General features: G+C 45.5%; 1 protein-coding gene across 1 annotated transcript; it reads left to right on the forward strand.

The window, feature by feature from the left end:
• The first annotated feature begins 8,349 nt into the window (after positions 1 to 8,349).
• LOC119387597 (cuticle protein 16.8) lies at positions 8,350 to 12,897 on the forward strand. The gene is made up of 3 exons (XM_037655034.2): positions 8,350 to 8,403; positions 8,543 to 8,599; positions 12,240 to 12,897. Exons 1-3 carry the CDS (start codon positions 8,392 to 8,394, stop codon positions 12,729 to 12,731), a joined length of 561 nt encoding a protein of 186 aa, XP_037510962.1. The 5' UTR covers positions 8,350 to 8,391; the 3' UTR covers positions 12,732 to 12,897.
• The last annotated feature ends 1,768 nt before the right edge of the window (positions 12,898 to 14,665 follow it).

The raw sequence follows: 14,665 nt of genomic DNA on the forward strand, positions 1-14,665 counted from the left end.
TGATATTGCGCCTGTATCGCAGGAGTACATATATAGTGTTCATTGCTTTCTTCTAAAATTAGATAGCCACCTCCACAACCACAACTGACGTTGCACCAATATTACACCTGCATAGGTTGTTTTTCCAAACCAGTTTATACACCTGGCGTCGCTCTGTGGTAGAATACCTGATTTCCACGCAGAATGCTTGGGTTCGATTGCTGCTGGGATCCTAATTTTCATTCTTTGCATTCCTCGGGTCAACGCTGCCGATGTCGGCTTTTTTTAACGCTCTTGCAGTTTTTGGGTATATAAAAAGTGTCAATCACCTGTGGCGCATACCCGTACACCGCAGCCCCGTGGTAAACAGGTATGTGCCACACGTGTCTAAGGGTAAGGCTTCGACGACGTACGCGACAGGACTTTCAAGTTATTCATGTCATGACCCGACAGTCATATTCGCCAAATCCTCTTACCCTTCCATGCCAATTTTGGTCTACACCAAGTTAAGGAGGCGATCGTGAGAGCGCCCAGACGTAAGCGGCTAGCTAGCTAGCTAGATAGATAGATAGATAGATAGATAGATAGATAGATAGATAGATAGATAGATAGATAGATAGATAGATAGATAGATAGATAGATAGATAGATAGATAGATAGATAGATAGATAGATAGATAGATAGATAGATAGATAGATAGATAGATAGATAGATAGATAGATAGATAGATAGATAGATAGATAGATAGATAGATAGATAGATAGATAGATAGAGACGCTCAAAGTGCCAAAGGTTCGCTAAGAAATGCTTCGCATTTATTCATAAAAATCTTCGGGTTCGAGTAATGGAACCCAGGCCATCTGCGTGGCAAGCAGGTGTTCTACCACAGAGCCACGTTACTGCTTGAAACTGCTTCGGAAAAAAACCCCTAAATTAATGTCATGTAGAGGCAGGATTATCCTTAGCGCATGTAATATTGCCTTGCAGAAGCGTAGAATCGCGCCAGCCGTGAGAGCATCTGAATTGCGCAAAGAGTAGGTGTTTCAAGGTAGTGGGCTCTTCGCTCATTCAAAAAAGGAATAATTACGGCGTAGTGGGCACTTAACAACTTTACTTGCAGCAGGCATTCTAGGATACTTTGAAACAGCGAATGTTACGCGAACTGTCCCTCGTTTCCTTACGACACGGTTGAGGCATGCACCAAGAACCGAAGTCAGGCTTAAAATAGAGAAGGCGATGCGCACGGGGCCCAATTACGCTATCGCGTTCGACTCTTGAAGGCGAAGCTCAAGCGTCCACCCAAGGTTTTTGTTTTTACATATTTTTTTGATCTCCCTCCTTCTAATCCCACATTCCGGAACCCCAGTGCAGGGTAGCATACCGGATAATGCCATCTGGTTAGCCTCCCTGCCTTCCTTTTCTCTCTCTCTCTCGAAATGTGCTTTACTCCAGCAGATAATATTCTCTGTGAAACAAAATCCGTGCAACGCATGCTTCACCTGCTTCGGCGACGAAATCACACCGGCCGCCAACTGGCTCGGTGCCCACGACGTAGCGAAACCTTTTTATTGCGATAGCAATTATACGGACAGTCTCGGCTGGTTTGTGTATATATAAAAGTCGCAAAGAAAAATAATTCAGAAAAATGCTACCGAAGCGCGGAATCGAACCAGCGACCTCTCGCTCCGCAGCGCGCGGCGTTAGACGGCTAGGCCACGAGAAAAAACGCCAGGCCTGCGCAGAAAGCGCAGCACCGTCACAGCGAAAGCTCGAAGAGCGGCATTTCTAGAGTTAGTTATAAACTCTCTTGTGGCTACTAATACAACTACACTAGCAACGTACCCACTACGCCACAAATGAATTTTTGTGAAGTTGGAAGCACCAACCACGACATTATTCGTCATTCTGCGGAGAAGCGAGGTACCATCTGTAAATCATTATGTGCAGTTTCTTGATGCGACGGCTGATGACGATGAAGAATTATGACTGAGCCTTTTGTAATGGGTTGGAAGCTTTAAACGACCCACTAGTTACGTAATTCACGTTGTGTGACGTCCGGTCGTTATTTCATTTTCCCACCACGCTGTATAACATACGCTAACGTGAGAAGAAGATAGAGAGAGGGGAATTAACTTTATTAAGACCCTGAGGAAATGGATCATGGGAGCCTTATGGGCTTCCTCGGCAACCAATAGACCTTATGCAAAATTGCTGCCATCTGTCGGAGCTTTGACGAAGCTACCGATTCGGCGCCATGTTGGAGGCTCGTGTCCGAATCCTATTGCTGTCGCTGCTACAACTTCTTGCTTGCATCTGCTTTGATGGTAGGAAATAGGGGCATAAAAACGTCAGACGAGTGTGTAAGGGCCTGTACACGTTACCGTTACCTAGTGATTACGTTGACAGCTATTACGTGTAAAGAACTGCTTCACAAAGAGCAGAAGGTATAAGTTTGTCACCGAGTCACCTGTATAGGCGTGCCGTCGTTGAGAATGAAGCTTTGCGCTAGGTTATAAATTTTGTCTGACTGTGTTCAGTGTAGTGAATAAAGCGCTAATAACTATCGATATATCATGCGTGTAGTGTAGGATGGTTAGGAAGAGACTTCAGTGCGCGACACGGCTAGGCACAGCAATGACGGTAAGTGCTATGTTGACGCATTTCAAAGCGTATTTACGTCGACCTGGTGTATTGTGCACCTAATTTTAAATAAAATGTTGACCTCTTTTTTTATTTTTGAAATAAAAAAATATTTCGCTGCTGTAGTCACCGACGTATGTTATGTATAGAATTACCGCAGGATTAATATTTCCGTATCTCATGCACGTGAAAAGTCAACATCAAAAGTTTTTGTTGCTCCAAGAAGTAGGTGCCGATTAGCTGGTATTTTATTGAATATCCTTCCGGCATGTGCTCGTAAATAACACGATACGCCAAGAATATTCGCGTTCACATAGTTATCTTCGGGGCTTACAGGCACCTCTCAATTTCAACTCATTCCAGCAAGACAGTTTTGCGTCGCCGACTGAACACTTGTGAAACCACCTCAGCGCGCAACCAACGGTAGCGCACTCACGGTCGAATGTAACATATTTCCCGAAACGGCATTTTTTCAGTTTCATACCAGAAGTCCCACACACTTGAAGCATCTGCTGCCGGGGCGTAGCTAAGGGGCTCGGAGGGTGGAGGGGGGGGGGGTTTATCAACCCCCCCCCGAAAATTTTCTGTTTCGCACACATACAAACGGACGCACGAACATACATAAACATTTTAGTTGAAACCTCCGCCCCGCATAAAATTTCTGGCTACGTTGACATTTCATAGCACACGGGGCTTGATACAGGATTTTTCCAAAGGGGGATCAGCTTTTGAGGGAACTTGATATGTGCTCTTCTTGGAGAATAAATAAAGAAAAAGTAAGGGGGGAGGGGGGAGGCGCTGTCAGGACAAACGGACCGCGCCTCTGAATTTGGCAGTGATAGCGCATGAAATGCTTCGAAAATACGCATATATAGTGAAGCAGTACGCGCGCAATGCAACCTAACAAACGCGACCCTATTAAAACTCCACAATCGAAAACAAACTACGAACAGGACCCTCTGGCACAATTGGTCCGTTCGCTGAGAACCGAAGATGCGCACGAGCAACCTGTCTACCATGATATTGTTCTCGCAATGTAATAAACAAAGTAATGTTGCCAACAGCTGTGCAGGCATGCGCGAGTAGCCGCGATGCAGCTTTGAAGCACGTAAACGAAGCCGCTTTGTCTGTGCCTGCAAGCACACGACACGAAAACTGTCTCGTTCCGGCATGACACGAAAGAGTATTCTCTGATGAGTGCCGAAGCTGTCACACAGTGCATCTATTAATAACGTCGAACATAGGCGTACGGACAGGGGGGGGGGGGCGCCCCCCCCTAATCACCTAAGAGGGGGGGCGCAGAATCTGCCCCGTACATTGACTTAGTAGGGTGGGGGGGCGCTGCGATGAGCCTTTGCCCCCCCCCCCCTGATGGGCAACCCTGCGCACGCCTATGACGGCGAATGTAAACACAGCTTTAGTCGTAAGCAGCAACCAAAGTCACGGAACAATCTGCTGATTCTCGTCGGCCGCGAGGAAATCTAACAGCATGGAGGTTAGTTTCTTATAAACCTTTTTTCAGCATGCCAATTTCCTCAACCTGAGCAACACGGTACACGAAAATATGACGGCATTACCGTACGTATCAGCCGCCGCACGTTGATACGTACGCTCCGTGTGTACATATGCGGAGCGCGCTTAGCCTTCAACATGGCGCAAATGCGCACGGCGGCCGCTAGATGGTAGCAGATTTTGCATAAGGTCTATAGAAGTGCACTCGCGAGGGACTTACTACGCTATAAAGCATATTTTTTGTGAAGGAAGGAAGCAGATACCACGCAACTTTTCGTCATTTTGCGCAGAACCGTGGTACCTGCTAAACACCTGTAAGGCATTGTGCACTTTGTTTATGCTGTGGCTAATGACGATGAAGAAATATGGAAGAGCCCTTTCTAATGGGTTGGAAGCCTTCAAGAACTCACTCGTTGCGCAATTCGCATTCTGTGACGCATTATGAGTGCCGCTTCCAGTTCCAGTGAAAGTCTGTAGGCTGAGGGTCAACAACGAGGTGCGACAAGGCCATGCTAATCTTTGAAAAAACAAAACAGCTGTGTTGTCTGCGTACATTCACTGGAACTAGAAGCGGCACTCATAAAGCCGCCGAAGAAGGGAGCTTAATGTCACTGAATATTAAACTCTCAAACGGCGGTTAAAAATCACGTGATAGAAAACTCCCCACGTAGTAAAATTGGATTGCGACGTGATTTTTCTACGCTCCTCTGAGGTGGTTAAACTGCGTCATGTACCGCATTTTACTCAAACATGAGGTGGTAATTTTAAAGGCGAGGGAGTTTTCAGATGTCATAAGCCGCGAAACCCCCAATCTCGGCTGACCTTTGCTTAGAGTGCCCATTTCCAGCTTCATCACTATGATCACCATTTAGTATCATCGTCATCACAATTTCGATCGTCATCATCGTCATCATCTCGGGCATTATCTTTATAATTTCGCTTTATTTACTTTATTTACAACACACGGTAGACTAAAGGCTCGTTCACACCGGCGACTAGCAACGGTCGGGCGACTAAGTTATTCGCAAAGCGACTGGTCGCAAACGTTCGCAAATGGCCGTTTTGGTCGCAAAGCGACTGCTTTGGCTCCGTCGCTCGCTGCTCGATTTTTCAATCGCGCGGCTGCAGTCGCAAACCTCTGAACCAATCAGATGCGCAGGAACAGGACATCAGCCAATTTTACGGAGCAACGGTAATGCAAGCTGTATACGAGCAGACGTGAATTCTATATGGCGATGTATATAGGTCGCACGCAGGTGTGAACATCGGTCGCTTTGAATCACTTTTTGACCGCCAGTCGCAAACGGTCGCGCGACCGTTGCTAGTCGCCGGTGTGAACGAGCCTTAAGAGAGCTTCGTTACAAAAGAACGCGTTCGCCTTCGAGTCGTCTTAGGCGAATGCACAAGTGACCCTATGAGCTTTGCGATAGATATCATATGTACAGACCAGGCGCATTTTTGCTGTCAGCGTCTAAATCACCGTGAAGTTTTGTTTCAAGTAAAATTGCGATAACATGGGTCTGCGATCGTATGCTCTATGTCCGAGTAAAAGCGGGCGACAGCCGCCAACGATCGGGGCTCAAGCCGAGAGCATACGCGCCGGCCCTCTTCCGTCGTACGAAAGGCCCATTGGGGGTCCCGGAGGTGTATGCGGGGCCCCGGCAGGAAGTGAGTATGCTTTCACCCGCCGGGCGTGATCGCGCGCGTACTACGTTGGCAAAGATCAGCAGCGGACTTAAACATTTGCATGTGCTGTGCTCTGTTGTGTTTCTGTTGAAGCCGCAAACAACACGAAGGTCGTTTCGCTTGCTGCATGGTTGTGTTTCCTTACGTCAGCGTTTTGTTTAGTTACACCAGGCTAGATGCAAAAGGAGTTAGCTGCTAGCGTTACTTCGTTTAACATTCCAAGTTGTTGCTATCGCATTCATTGCTGCGCCACTGCGGAGAAACTGTGAATTTTATTTAGGTGCGAAGTGCCTGATGCGCTCGGGCTGTCGGCGTCTCCTGTCGTCGTAGCCCGTCACGGTGCCTTCAGTCGTCACCCGTCACGGTAAAGCAAGTGGCAAATAGGACGGCGCGTTTGCTCAGGAAAAGCTCTGTTTCTGCGATGGACGCTGTCTGTAGGAATGAGAGGACCCTGTCCTCTCACTGCTACTGACGTGTCCATGTGCGAAACCTCCCCAGTTTTCGCGTTAGTGGGGCTGTCTTGTATAGTATAGTATAGCGAGGACGGGGTAAGGCAAGTGAGTGTGAGAGGGATGGAAACGAGGAGAGCAACGCCACCTGCTTCGCCGCCTCTTAGTCTTCATACAACAAAGACTCTGCAGGGAATTTTTCTACTCTCCGTAACTTGAAACATAACCCTCTCGAAGCAAGGCCTTCTTTGTGAATATGTTTCCATTAGACTGCAAAAATTAAAAGCTGCATCTTCACTAATTTGGTTTCTTACGCTGCAGCAAAAAGCTCTCCAGATCGTCCCTACGCAATAACGGCTGATGTGATCACTGCGTGTTCTAGGATGATACACAAGGTAGAGAATATGATCATTTCCGCGCGTTTTCAGATATGTTGTCCACCCTACACCCTTCAGTAGGTCTAGGGAACCCAGAGTAAAATATGTTTAGCTTTAAATAATTTTATCCGCGGAGAAATCTTGGTGATCTATCACTGAAAACAGTGAAATTGAATTTGTCTATTGCGCACTCACCAAAGTTACCGCAAGCAGTGGTAATATGGCCCGGGCAGTGATCGCTGTGCACCACAGCGCTCACTGCCCGGGTCATATTTTGAAAAAAAAAAAAACACTACACAGAGATACAATACACACATAAATACATTAGCGCTAGCTGTTGTCGACATATTCACTTGCGTTTCCACCTAAATACGTCTTGATGGTTGCATGTAGAGATTAATCACTGCTTAGGAAAGGAAAATATAGCCAAGGGTTGCTGAGATTCATGTGTTTGGGCAAAATCATAAAATTCGCAGGCATAAGTAGGAATCAGCTTCCCCAAGACAAGGATGATGGAAGACTGTCGAGAGAGGTCTCCGTTGCGCAGCGCACGTAAATAAAATTTTCATTTTTTTGGCGATGACGAAGAAGAGGAAGAATGTCTCTTTAAGGAATGCACAAAGCTTTTTATTTTCAGTTATGCTTACTTTGTTCATCGTGTTAGGTCCAGGTGTCTTATATTTTAAGTGAATTATGTAGCCTTCATCAACGTATATAGCCGTATAAACTAGGTCCAAAAACACAAGGGGCTAGCCTAATATTATGTTTATGTGACAGTGAAGCGGCACATATGTCTAGGCGAAGCCAAAATTCGCCAATTAAATGCCAAATAATATTTGAGGTCAGACGCGACCAATAATTGAGGCAGAGTCCAGCGAACCCTCGGGAGTAACCTAGTGACAAACATTGGGACCGCACGTTTCAGGTTCTCTGGTTAATCATCTGTACGGAGTGCTAGAGTGGTACTTTTTTATGTAACAGTTTACAAAAAGATAACATGCAATATATATCTCAACCCGTAAATTCAAATGTAGGGAAGATGTAACTACATGTTCAGCACGCTCAGTGCCTATTAGCTCCACAGATACCATCCGAGTGTTGAGGAATTCCACATTACGCTTAGACGCACCGAGGTCAGGTATGCACGATCAGCAGCAGCTTTAGTGTGAAGCAAGTGCATTTCAAAGAGCATTCGCCTCAAAGTTTCCCATACAAGTGACAGGGAAAAAACTCTGCGTTCTAGAGTCACGCATGAAAATAACTTGTTTTATGCGTACATTAACTTTGTGGTTGCTTAAGCTACAGTGAGATTTCATAAGACGATTGGATGAATGCAAAATAGCTTTAGGAATGTATCGAGGGAATGTGTAGCAAGGTCAGGATCATCTTAGAAAACGAAACGAAAAAAGGAGAATAAAATACTTAAAAACAGTGCGAAAATATTTGATATATGCTGATTTCCTCCAGGCACTGGGTCGGGCGTAGTGCTTGTTGCGTCCCACCCTCACCCAGTCACACCCTGAAATCCTCACCCCGAGTCACCAAGAGGGTGAGGGTATGAACCACTGGCAGGTTTCGACGTGCGTATGTTCGTGCGACTTGCGAGGAATACCGACGAAGCTTGTATCAGGGCGAAACAGCGTTGACATTGCAATGCGTCGAGACTACTATATAAGGTGGCCGCAGTGCGACAGTAGGCTGCCACTTCGTTTTACCACTTCGGCGAGGGAACCAACCAACCGGTCACCATGTACACCAAGGTGCCTGCTTTCGTATCAAGTTTCAGCATAATGCAGTGATCCTATCGACAACTACAGAGCCGGTCGGAAAGGCGGCTCGTCATCGGTGAAGAAAGCTTCAGCTTGCATTAACGATGCCGTTTGTGTCGCTTCGTTTCAGATTCTCCTGTGCTGCCTTGTCGCCTACGCCGCTGCCCAGCAGGCGAACCTTGACGGCGTAAGTACCTTTTAGTCGTTGCTAGAAAGTGCTTGAAACCAGGTGTCCGCGGCTAGCGCAGGTCTTCCTCCTGTTTTTGTATGTAGCGACAAATACAAGTATATAATAGACAACCGGCTGGGCGCAGTGGTCGGTGCTTTGGGTTCGGGCAGCTGGGTAATGTTACCTCCACCTCCTTCACCACGCAAGGGGACGCATAATCATTGCATAGTCGCCGGTTCAACATACCACTCTCGCTTGCTATGATTCTCTTTTGCCTTTTATTGAGCATGACATTCTGTTGTACAGCAGGTACGCTGCAATCTTTCATCTTTTTTTTTTTAAATCGAAGCTTTTCTTTTTTCTAGGTGGGAAGAAATGTAAGGACTAGAACCTACACACAGAAGGTCCATGTCTGTTGCCATACTGCTTTGTTAATGTCTGGCACGTTGTAAAACACAATGCAAGATTCTTTTGGAGCGCACTTAAAAGGAAAGCGTTGGGAAAAACGACTCACGGAGAAAGTATAACTACCCTACCGAAATTTAATTCTCGCGGAGCTTGTTCTTCGTACATTCGATCAAAAATGTTAGCTGCCATTGTTGGAAAGCGCTGAAATATGAGCTACAGCATCCGGTACCTACCTAACAGGTGTTTTTTGGCCGAGTAAGTGCAAAGCCGGCTCGCGTCATTTCTTAGCACTGATTCGTAATAAGGTGCGTGGCACGTAGTGTGCGGTTCTATAAAATAGGCTGTGAATGAAATAAGCATAACATAGCGCCCACACGCAAGGCATTCAAATGTAATGCCTGATCCACTGTTATTACTGTCTATCATAAAATAATGCATTAGCTGGCGGAATATTTAATTTTTGTTTAACTTCTTCAAGTGGTCCTGTCAAAATGCCCACACAGACAATGCTACACACACAAAGAAAAGCTTGTATACTTGGTACTGCACCATACTTTGTCCTCATAACAAAATTCTTGGTCACGCTCCTGATAAAAGTGTGGTTGGGCGTTCGTAATTTTTCATTAGTGTCGGTGCGTACTTCACCAGAACGTGGTTGAAGTTTTTTTTTTTTTTTTTTTGATGGCTGAAGTGATATTAACCCTAAACTGATGACGTTCCCTGAACACCCGAAATAATCCTGTCTATAAGCTTTCACATGTAGGTTTTCTTTAGGCAGGGCGCTTTGAACGATATCAGTGGTGCAAAAGAATCAGGACACCAGGCATATTATCGCGTCGATGTCAATGTATAGCTCTAGCTGATCAGCTTTACTAAATCCCGAACCTCTCTTTTTGCTCATTATGTTTTGTCTTGTTTGCCCTCGAAGAATATTTGCTACTTGCTTTTGCATAAAGTGTTTTTCTTTCTATTTACATTAGGGGTGTGCGAATATCAAATTTTTCGAATACGAATCGAATACGAATATACACCTTCGAATATCGAATCGAATATCGAATATCAAAGGAAAAATGCCTCCACAGTAACAATATTTTATTTACCATGTAGCTATTTGAAAAAAAAAAAAAAACCTTGACAGCCTGGCTGGCAGCACAACATACACTGCTATCTCCAGAACACAATGTCCAGGCTAGCACAATGCACATCAAAACGCAAGCAAATATCACGGCACAATGAAAGTAATGACTAGATGTTATCATGAAGAAATATGAGCTGCTCCACATGATCAGGCAGCAGGCGCTCCTTTCTAACAGAGACAACCCCCCTGCCACTGAAAAGGTACGCTCGCTTGGAACAGAAGTGGCTGGTATAGGGAGGTACATGGGGCAAAGCTTTGCCAGACAGGGGTATCTGAAGGTGCCTACAGTCCGCCACCAGTCACATGGGGCACTGTCTTTCTTCAGAAGTGGTCCCGCATAGTGAACGAGTGGTAGTGCGGCACGTTACGGCTGCATAATATTGAAAATGTACGGTTACATGATCGCCAACAGCGCTGCACGTCGGAGATGCACCAGCAATAAATCATACGTATTGGGGCGCTCGTCGCAGGCAGATATCGTGCCTCCGTGTACTTACGATGTTTATCGCTCCTCTCGGCAAAGTTTTTAGCGATACGAACGCAACAGAAATGTGGAAGACGAGTTATTTTATGCATGATAATCGAATCGAATATTCGATTTTTCGAATATTCGAAGTTATCGAATATTCGAAACTTTTCGAATACACGATTTCGAATCGAATACGAATATTTCGAATGTAATATTCGACAAATATTCGAAACTTTCAAATTTCGCACACCCCTAATTTGCATGTATAACGGTCGTTGCACCAACGAACACTGAATAAATTTTAAGGGCGCGTGTGATGTGCCATTTAAACAAATCATCTTTCCTAAGAGTACTCTATGTGCAAAATATCCGTGTTTTCCAGAACCATGTCTTGCGAAGTCGTTCTTAGTGTATTATTGGTAAAAAGAACGAAGCACATAAGGGCGACTTACCTTTTGTTTATTTGGGACAACATTATATTCAACGCAGACACTTCAGGTCCACAACGTCTCATACAGTACGCGGGCAGCGTGCGAAGAAAGTGTGTTAATGTGTTTTATGCCAGTTGAGCAGCTTTACAGATCGCGTCTAGAAAAGAGTTGTCCTATAGGTGACCTGAGCGAAGACTAAGGAGTGACTACCCTTTCCGAGCAGATCGTTTTCTTTCTTCTCGGCCGTAAGGTTAACTGAGAAAAGAAAAAAAAAGAATGAATGCCACGGGCTCACGGTATTACGTGCTTTGCCTGTATAGCGCAGTTTCTTGCATTTGAATGCCTACTTGCAATGAAAAACCGCACTACTGCACGCAGACCGTTAATCCGAAGGCCAGCGACTGAGCGCGCTGCGTGGCAACGGTGCAAAACAGGTCTACCGCAATAACCCAGTCTTCTTAAAGAAACTTAATGCACACTAAGTGGGGAGAATTGTTGCATGAAAAATTTCCTTGAGCGTTGAGAAAGAGAAGTGCTTAATCCGTTGACGAATGCGAATTTAACGCGTCTGCGCTTCTTTGAAACTCGACTACTCTCACCTAAACCTGTGAACTGGAGAACCAAGTTTATGGCGTTACCCCGAAACGTATAAGGTAAACCACTAAGGTGAACCACTAAATATTTTTCACTATGCATTTTTCAAGAAGGTCCAATATTTGACGTGTGTATAGTGTGCATTCCAAAGGGACGCGAAGCCTTCAATAAGGTCTGCTAAAGCTCTAAAAGAAAAAAAAAACAGGTGGTTCACTTTGTGGCATTACAACAATATGATTGTTCAATGTTTATGTCACTTAATAACTGCAATTTTCATTGCTTAATTCGTGAATCCCTTAACTATCTTGTGCGCTTGTCTATATTACGGGGAGGTAGACTGCTTTAGTTGCCCAGTGTTTATCTTGCAGATTTTGCGTATATTTATCAAATACCTTTATTGAACATTCATCGCATAAACACACTTATTGCTTGAATAAAATGTAGGGATGCTGAAGTTACAGGAGTTTAATTTGAAGTAGGAAAGGGAACGAGCTGACTTGTTGAAACAACTGGTATAATGAGGAAATGAAAGAAAATATTCCTCCACACTGATTGTACGTTTACAACGGCATGAAACATTGATGTACATATATATATTCCTATTTGCTCTTTTCACAGCCACCACAGCCATACAGCTTCAGCTACGACAACACCGACGAGTTCGGCACCCGCATCTCCCAGCAGGAGACCGGTGACGAGAACAACAACAAGGTCGGTTCCTACAGCTACGTCGACCCGAACGGAGTGACCCGTACCGTCAAGTACACCGCCGACGCCGACGGTTTCCACGTTGTGGTCGAGACCAACGAGCCAGGAACCAAGACCTCCAACCCAGCTGACGCCCAGTACGTCGCCAACCCCATTGATGTCCCCCAGCCTGCTCCAGTTCTGGCTGCCAAGCCAGTTGAGGTCAAGGTCGCCGCCGTGAAGCCCGTTGTTGTGCAGGCCGCCGCCCCAGTCGTCCACGCAGTGCACGCCGCCCCCTTCACTGTCCACGCCGCCCCAGTCTCCTACGCCACTGCCCACCACGTGACCCCGATCACCGTCTCTGCCCAGCCACTGACCATCGCCCACGCCCCACTCACCTACACTCTCTCCAAGAGCGCCTAGGTTATTTTGAAAGGTACGCAGTAGCAATGTCCAGGATGTCACGGAGGACCTCCGCTAAGTCCTGAAGCGAAAGTCAAGATGTTCGAGTCAAACAAGCAGACAAATTATTCTTAAATGAAGATTTCTGTTATTTTTTTCTGGTAGGATATAAATAAAAATTCTTACATCGACGTGGCTGTATTTTTTGTTTGACTTCTGTCGAGTTAGATTTCATCACAGTTTGAAGGCTGTGGAATTCTCCTTAAAGCACGGATTGGCTTTCTTATTCCAGCTGGCTAAAGTGTCATTCTTATGGATACCGGAGCGCGTTTTGCTCTTACTGCACGCATAAGAGCCACGGTTGATGTGTGCTAGTCTGCTACAATCCAATAACACGTTTTGCTTAGCTGCACGCTTAAAGTTTATGCACGACAAGCCTGATAAATATATCTCCCATGCACTTAACAAACCCACGAAATTCCTCCAATATATGAGCTGATGCAGCAGCCTCACTTTCACATCCATTAATCTGTACCCGTATTCACACAACGTTCCTCGTTATACGACTGTTATCAAGAGCAAGCTAAGCTCAGCCGCCTCTTCAAAATATTACTGGAAGCGGCAGGCCAAGGCCAAGAAAAGCTAAGCGAACTTTTGTGGTAAATATTTATACAAAGTGGTTAAATATAATTAAGGAAGACACGCCTTTGAACGAATAATAACACCTTGCGCCTGATTAGGAAGATATTTCTGTAATATTTAATGACATATTTCACAGAAAGAGAGTCAAAGAAATGGATCCCAGAGACAATTGGGCCGCAGGAAGCATCGGGGACGTTAATTGCTGAAACTGAAATGAATTAAAGCAGATGAAAAATCACCCTTCCTTTCGGTGGGATCCGAGCCCACAACCTTCGAATTATGCATCTGAGGGTGACGGAATATAAAGAGTTCAAGTGGCCAACAGTGCAGGAACAAATGAAGCTGGAGCCTGGAGGGCCAAATTCCTTCTAATGGCCCTTGCGTCTTGACGGCAACAAGTTTGATTAATAACTCAAATATACTTTTTTAAGTGGTAGAAATAGTGTCAAACATTGGTGGAAATATTCAGAAATACTGATACTGCAATGGGTAACACTGAATCTAACCATAAAAATAGGTTTTATTAACGCACTCATGGGATATTAGGTTATGAATGCCACTCTAGTAGACCACATTCCCAAAAAGCACTTAGGGCGACCTATATCATCTATCTACTGCTCCACCTGACGTCACTCCTTTCTCAAAAACGCTGTACAAGTGCCACGCGCCATCAGAATAAATTGAATGAAAACGACTTAGCAGGCAGCTGAATAATGTGGTTCTTTGTGCGTCAGCAGAGCCTCGCCAGATGGCGCAGCGGGTCCATGTAAAGCAAAGTGGTCGTTTGACGGCAACAACAGGATTAGTGCATGACTATTAAGACGACCACAATGGTCATAGGCGTGCGCAGGGTCGTCCACTATGGGGGGCCAACAGTCCCCCACCCGCCACCCCTTATTTTTAGACACAGAAAAAAAAGCTTCACAAAGGATCCAAAAATGAAAATGCAGTGACCGCGTGCTTCTCCCAACTACCCGCCTTTGGTCCCTGGTGGGAATTAACAGTAAGCGAGGACCCCTAATATAGCATTAGGGACCCCTAATATAGCATTAGGGACCCTCGGATGTCATTGTAATCAACAACCTTTGTCGCCATAACTCTGTACATAAACCCATGACAGAACAGGTCCGACCGAGTAAAGGGATCAGGCAGACTTGGCGCCCCCTTTTAGATGAGTAGAGGGGGGTTGGGCGTCCGCCCCCTCCCGTTTGGTCCCGTGCGCAAGCCTGTGGCAATGGCGTATATAACACCACCAACGTCACGACTACTCAGAGTTGCCGTTGATGACTACTGTGCGCCAAATTGGCTACTTT

Source organism: Rhipicephalus sanguineus, chromosome 3 (genome assembly GCF_013339695.2).
Source record: "Rhipicephalus sanguineus isolate Rsan-2018 chromosome 3, BIME_Rsan_1.4, whole genome shotgun sequence".
In the NCBI taxonomy this organism is placed as follows: Eukaryota; Metazoa; Arthropoda; class Arachnida; order Ixodida; family Ixodidae; genus Rhipicephalus; species Rhipicephalus sanguineus.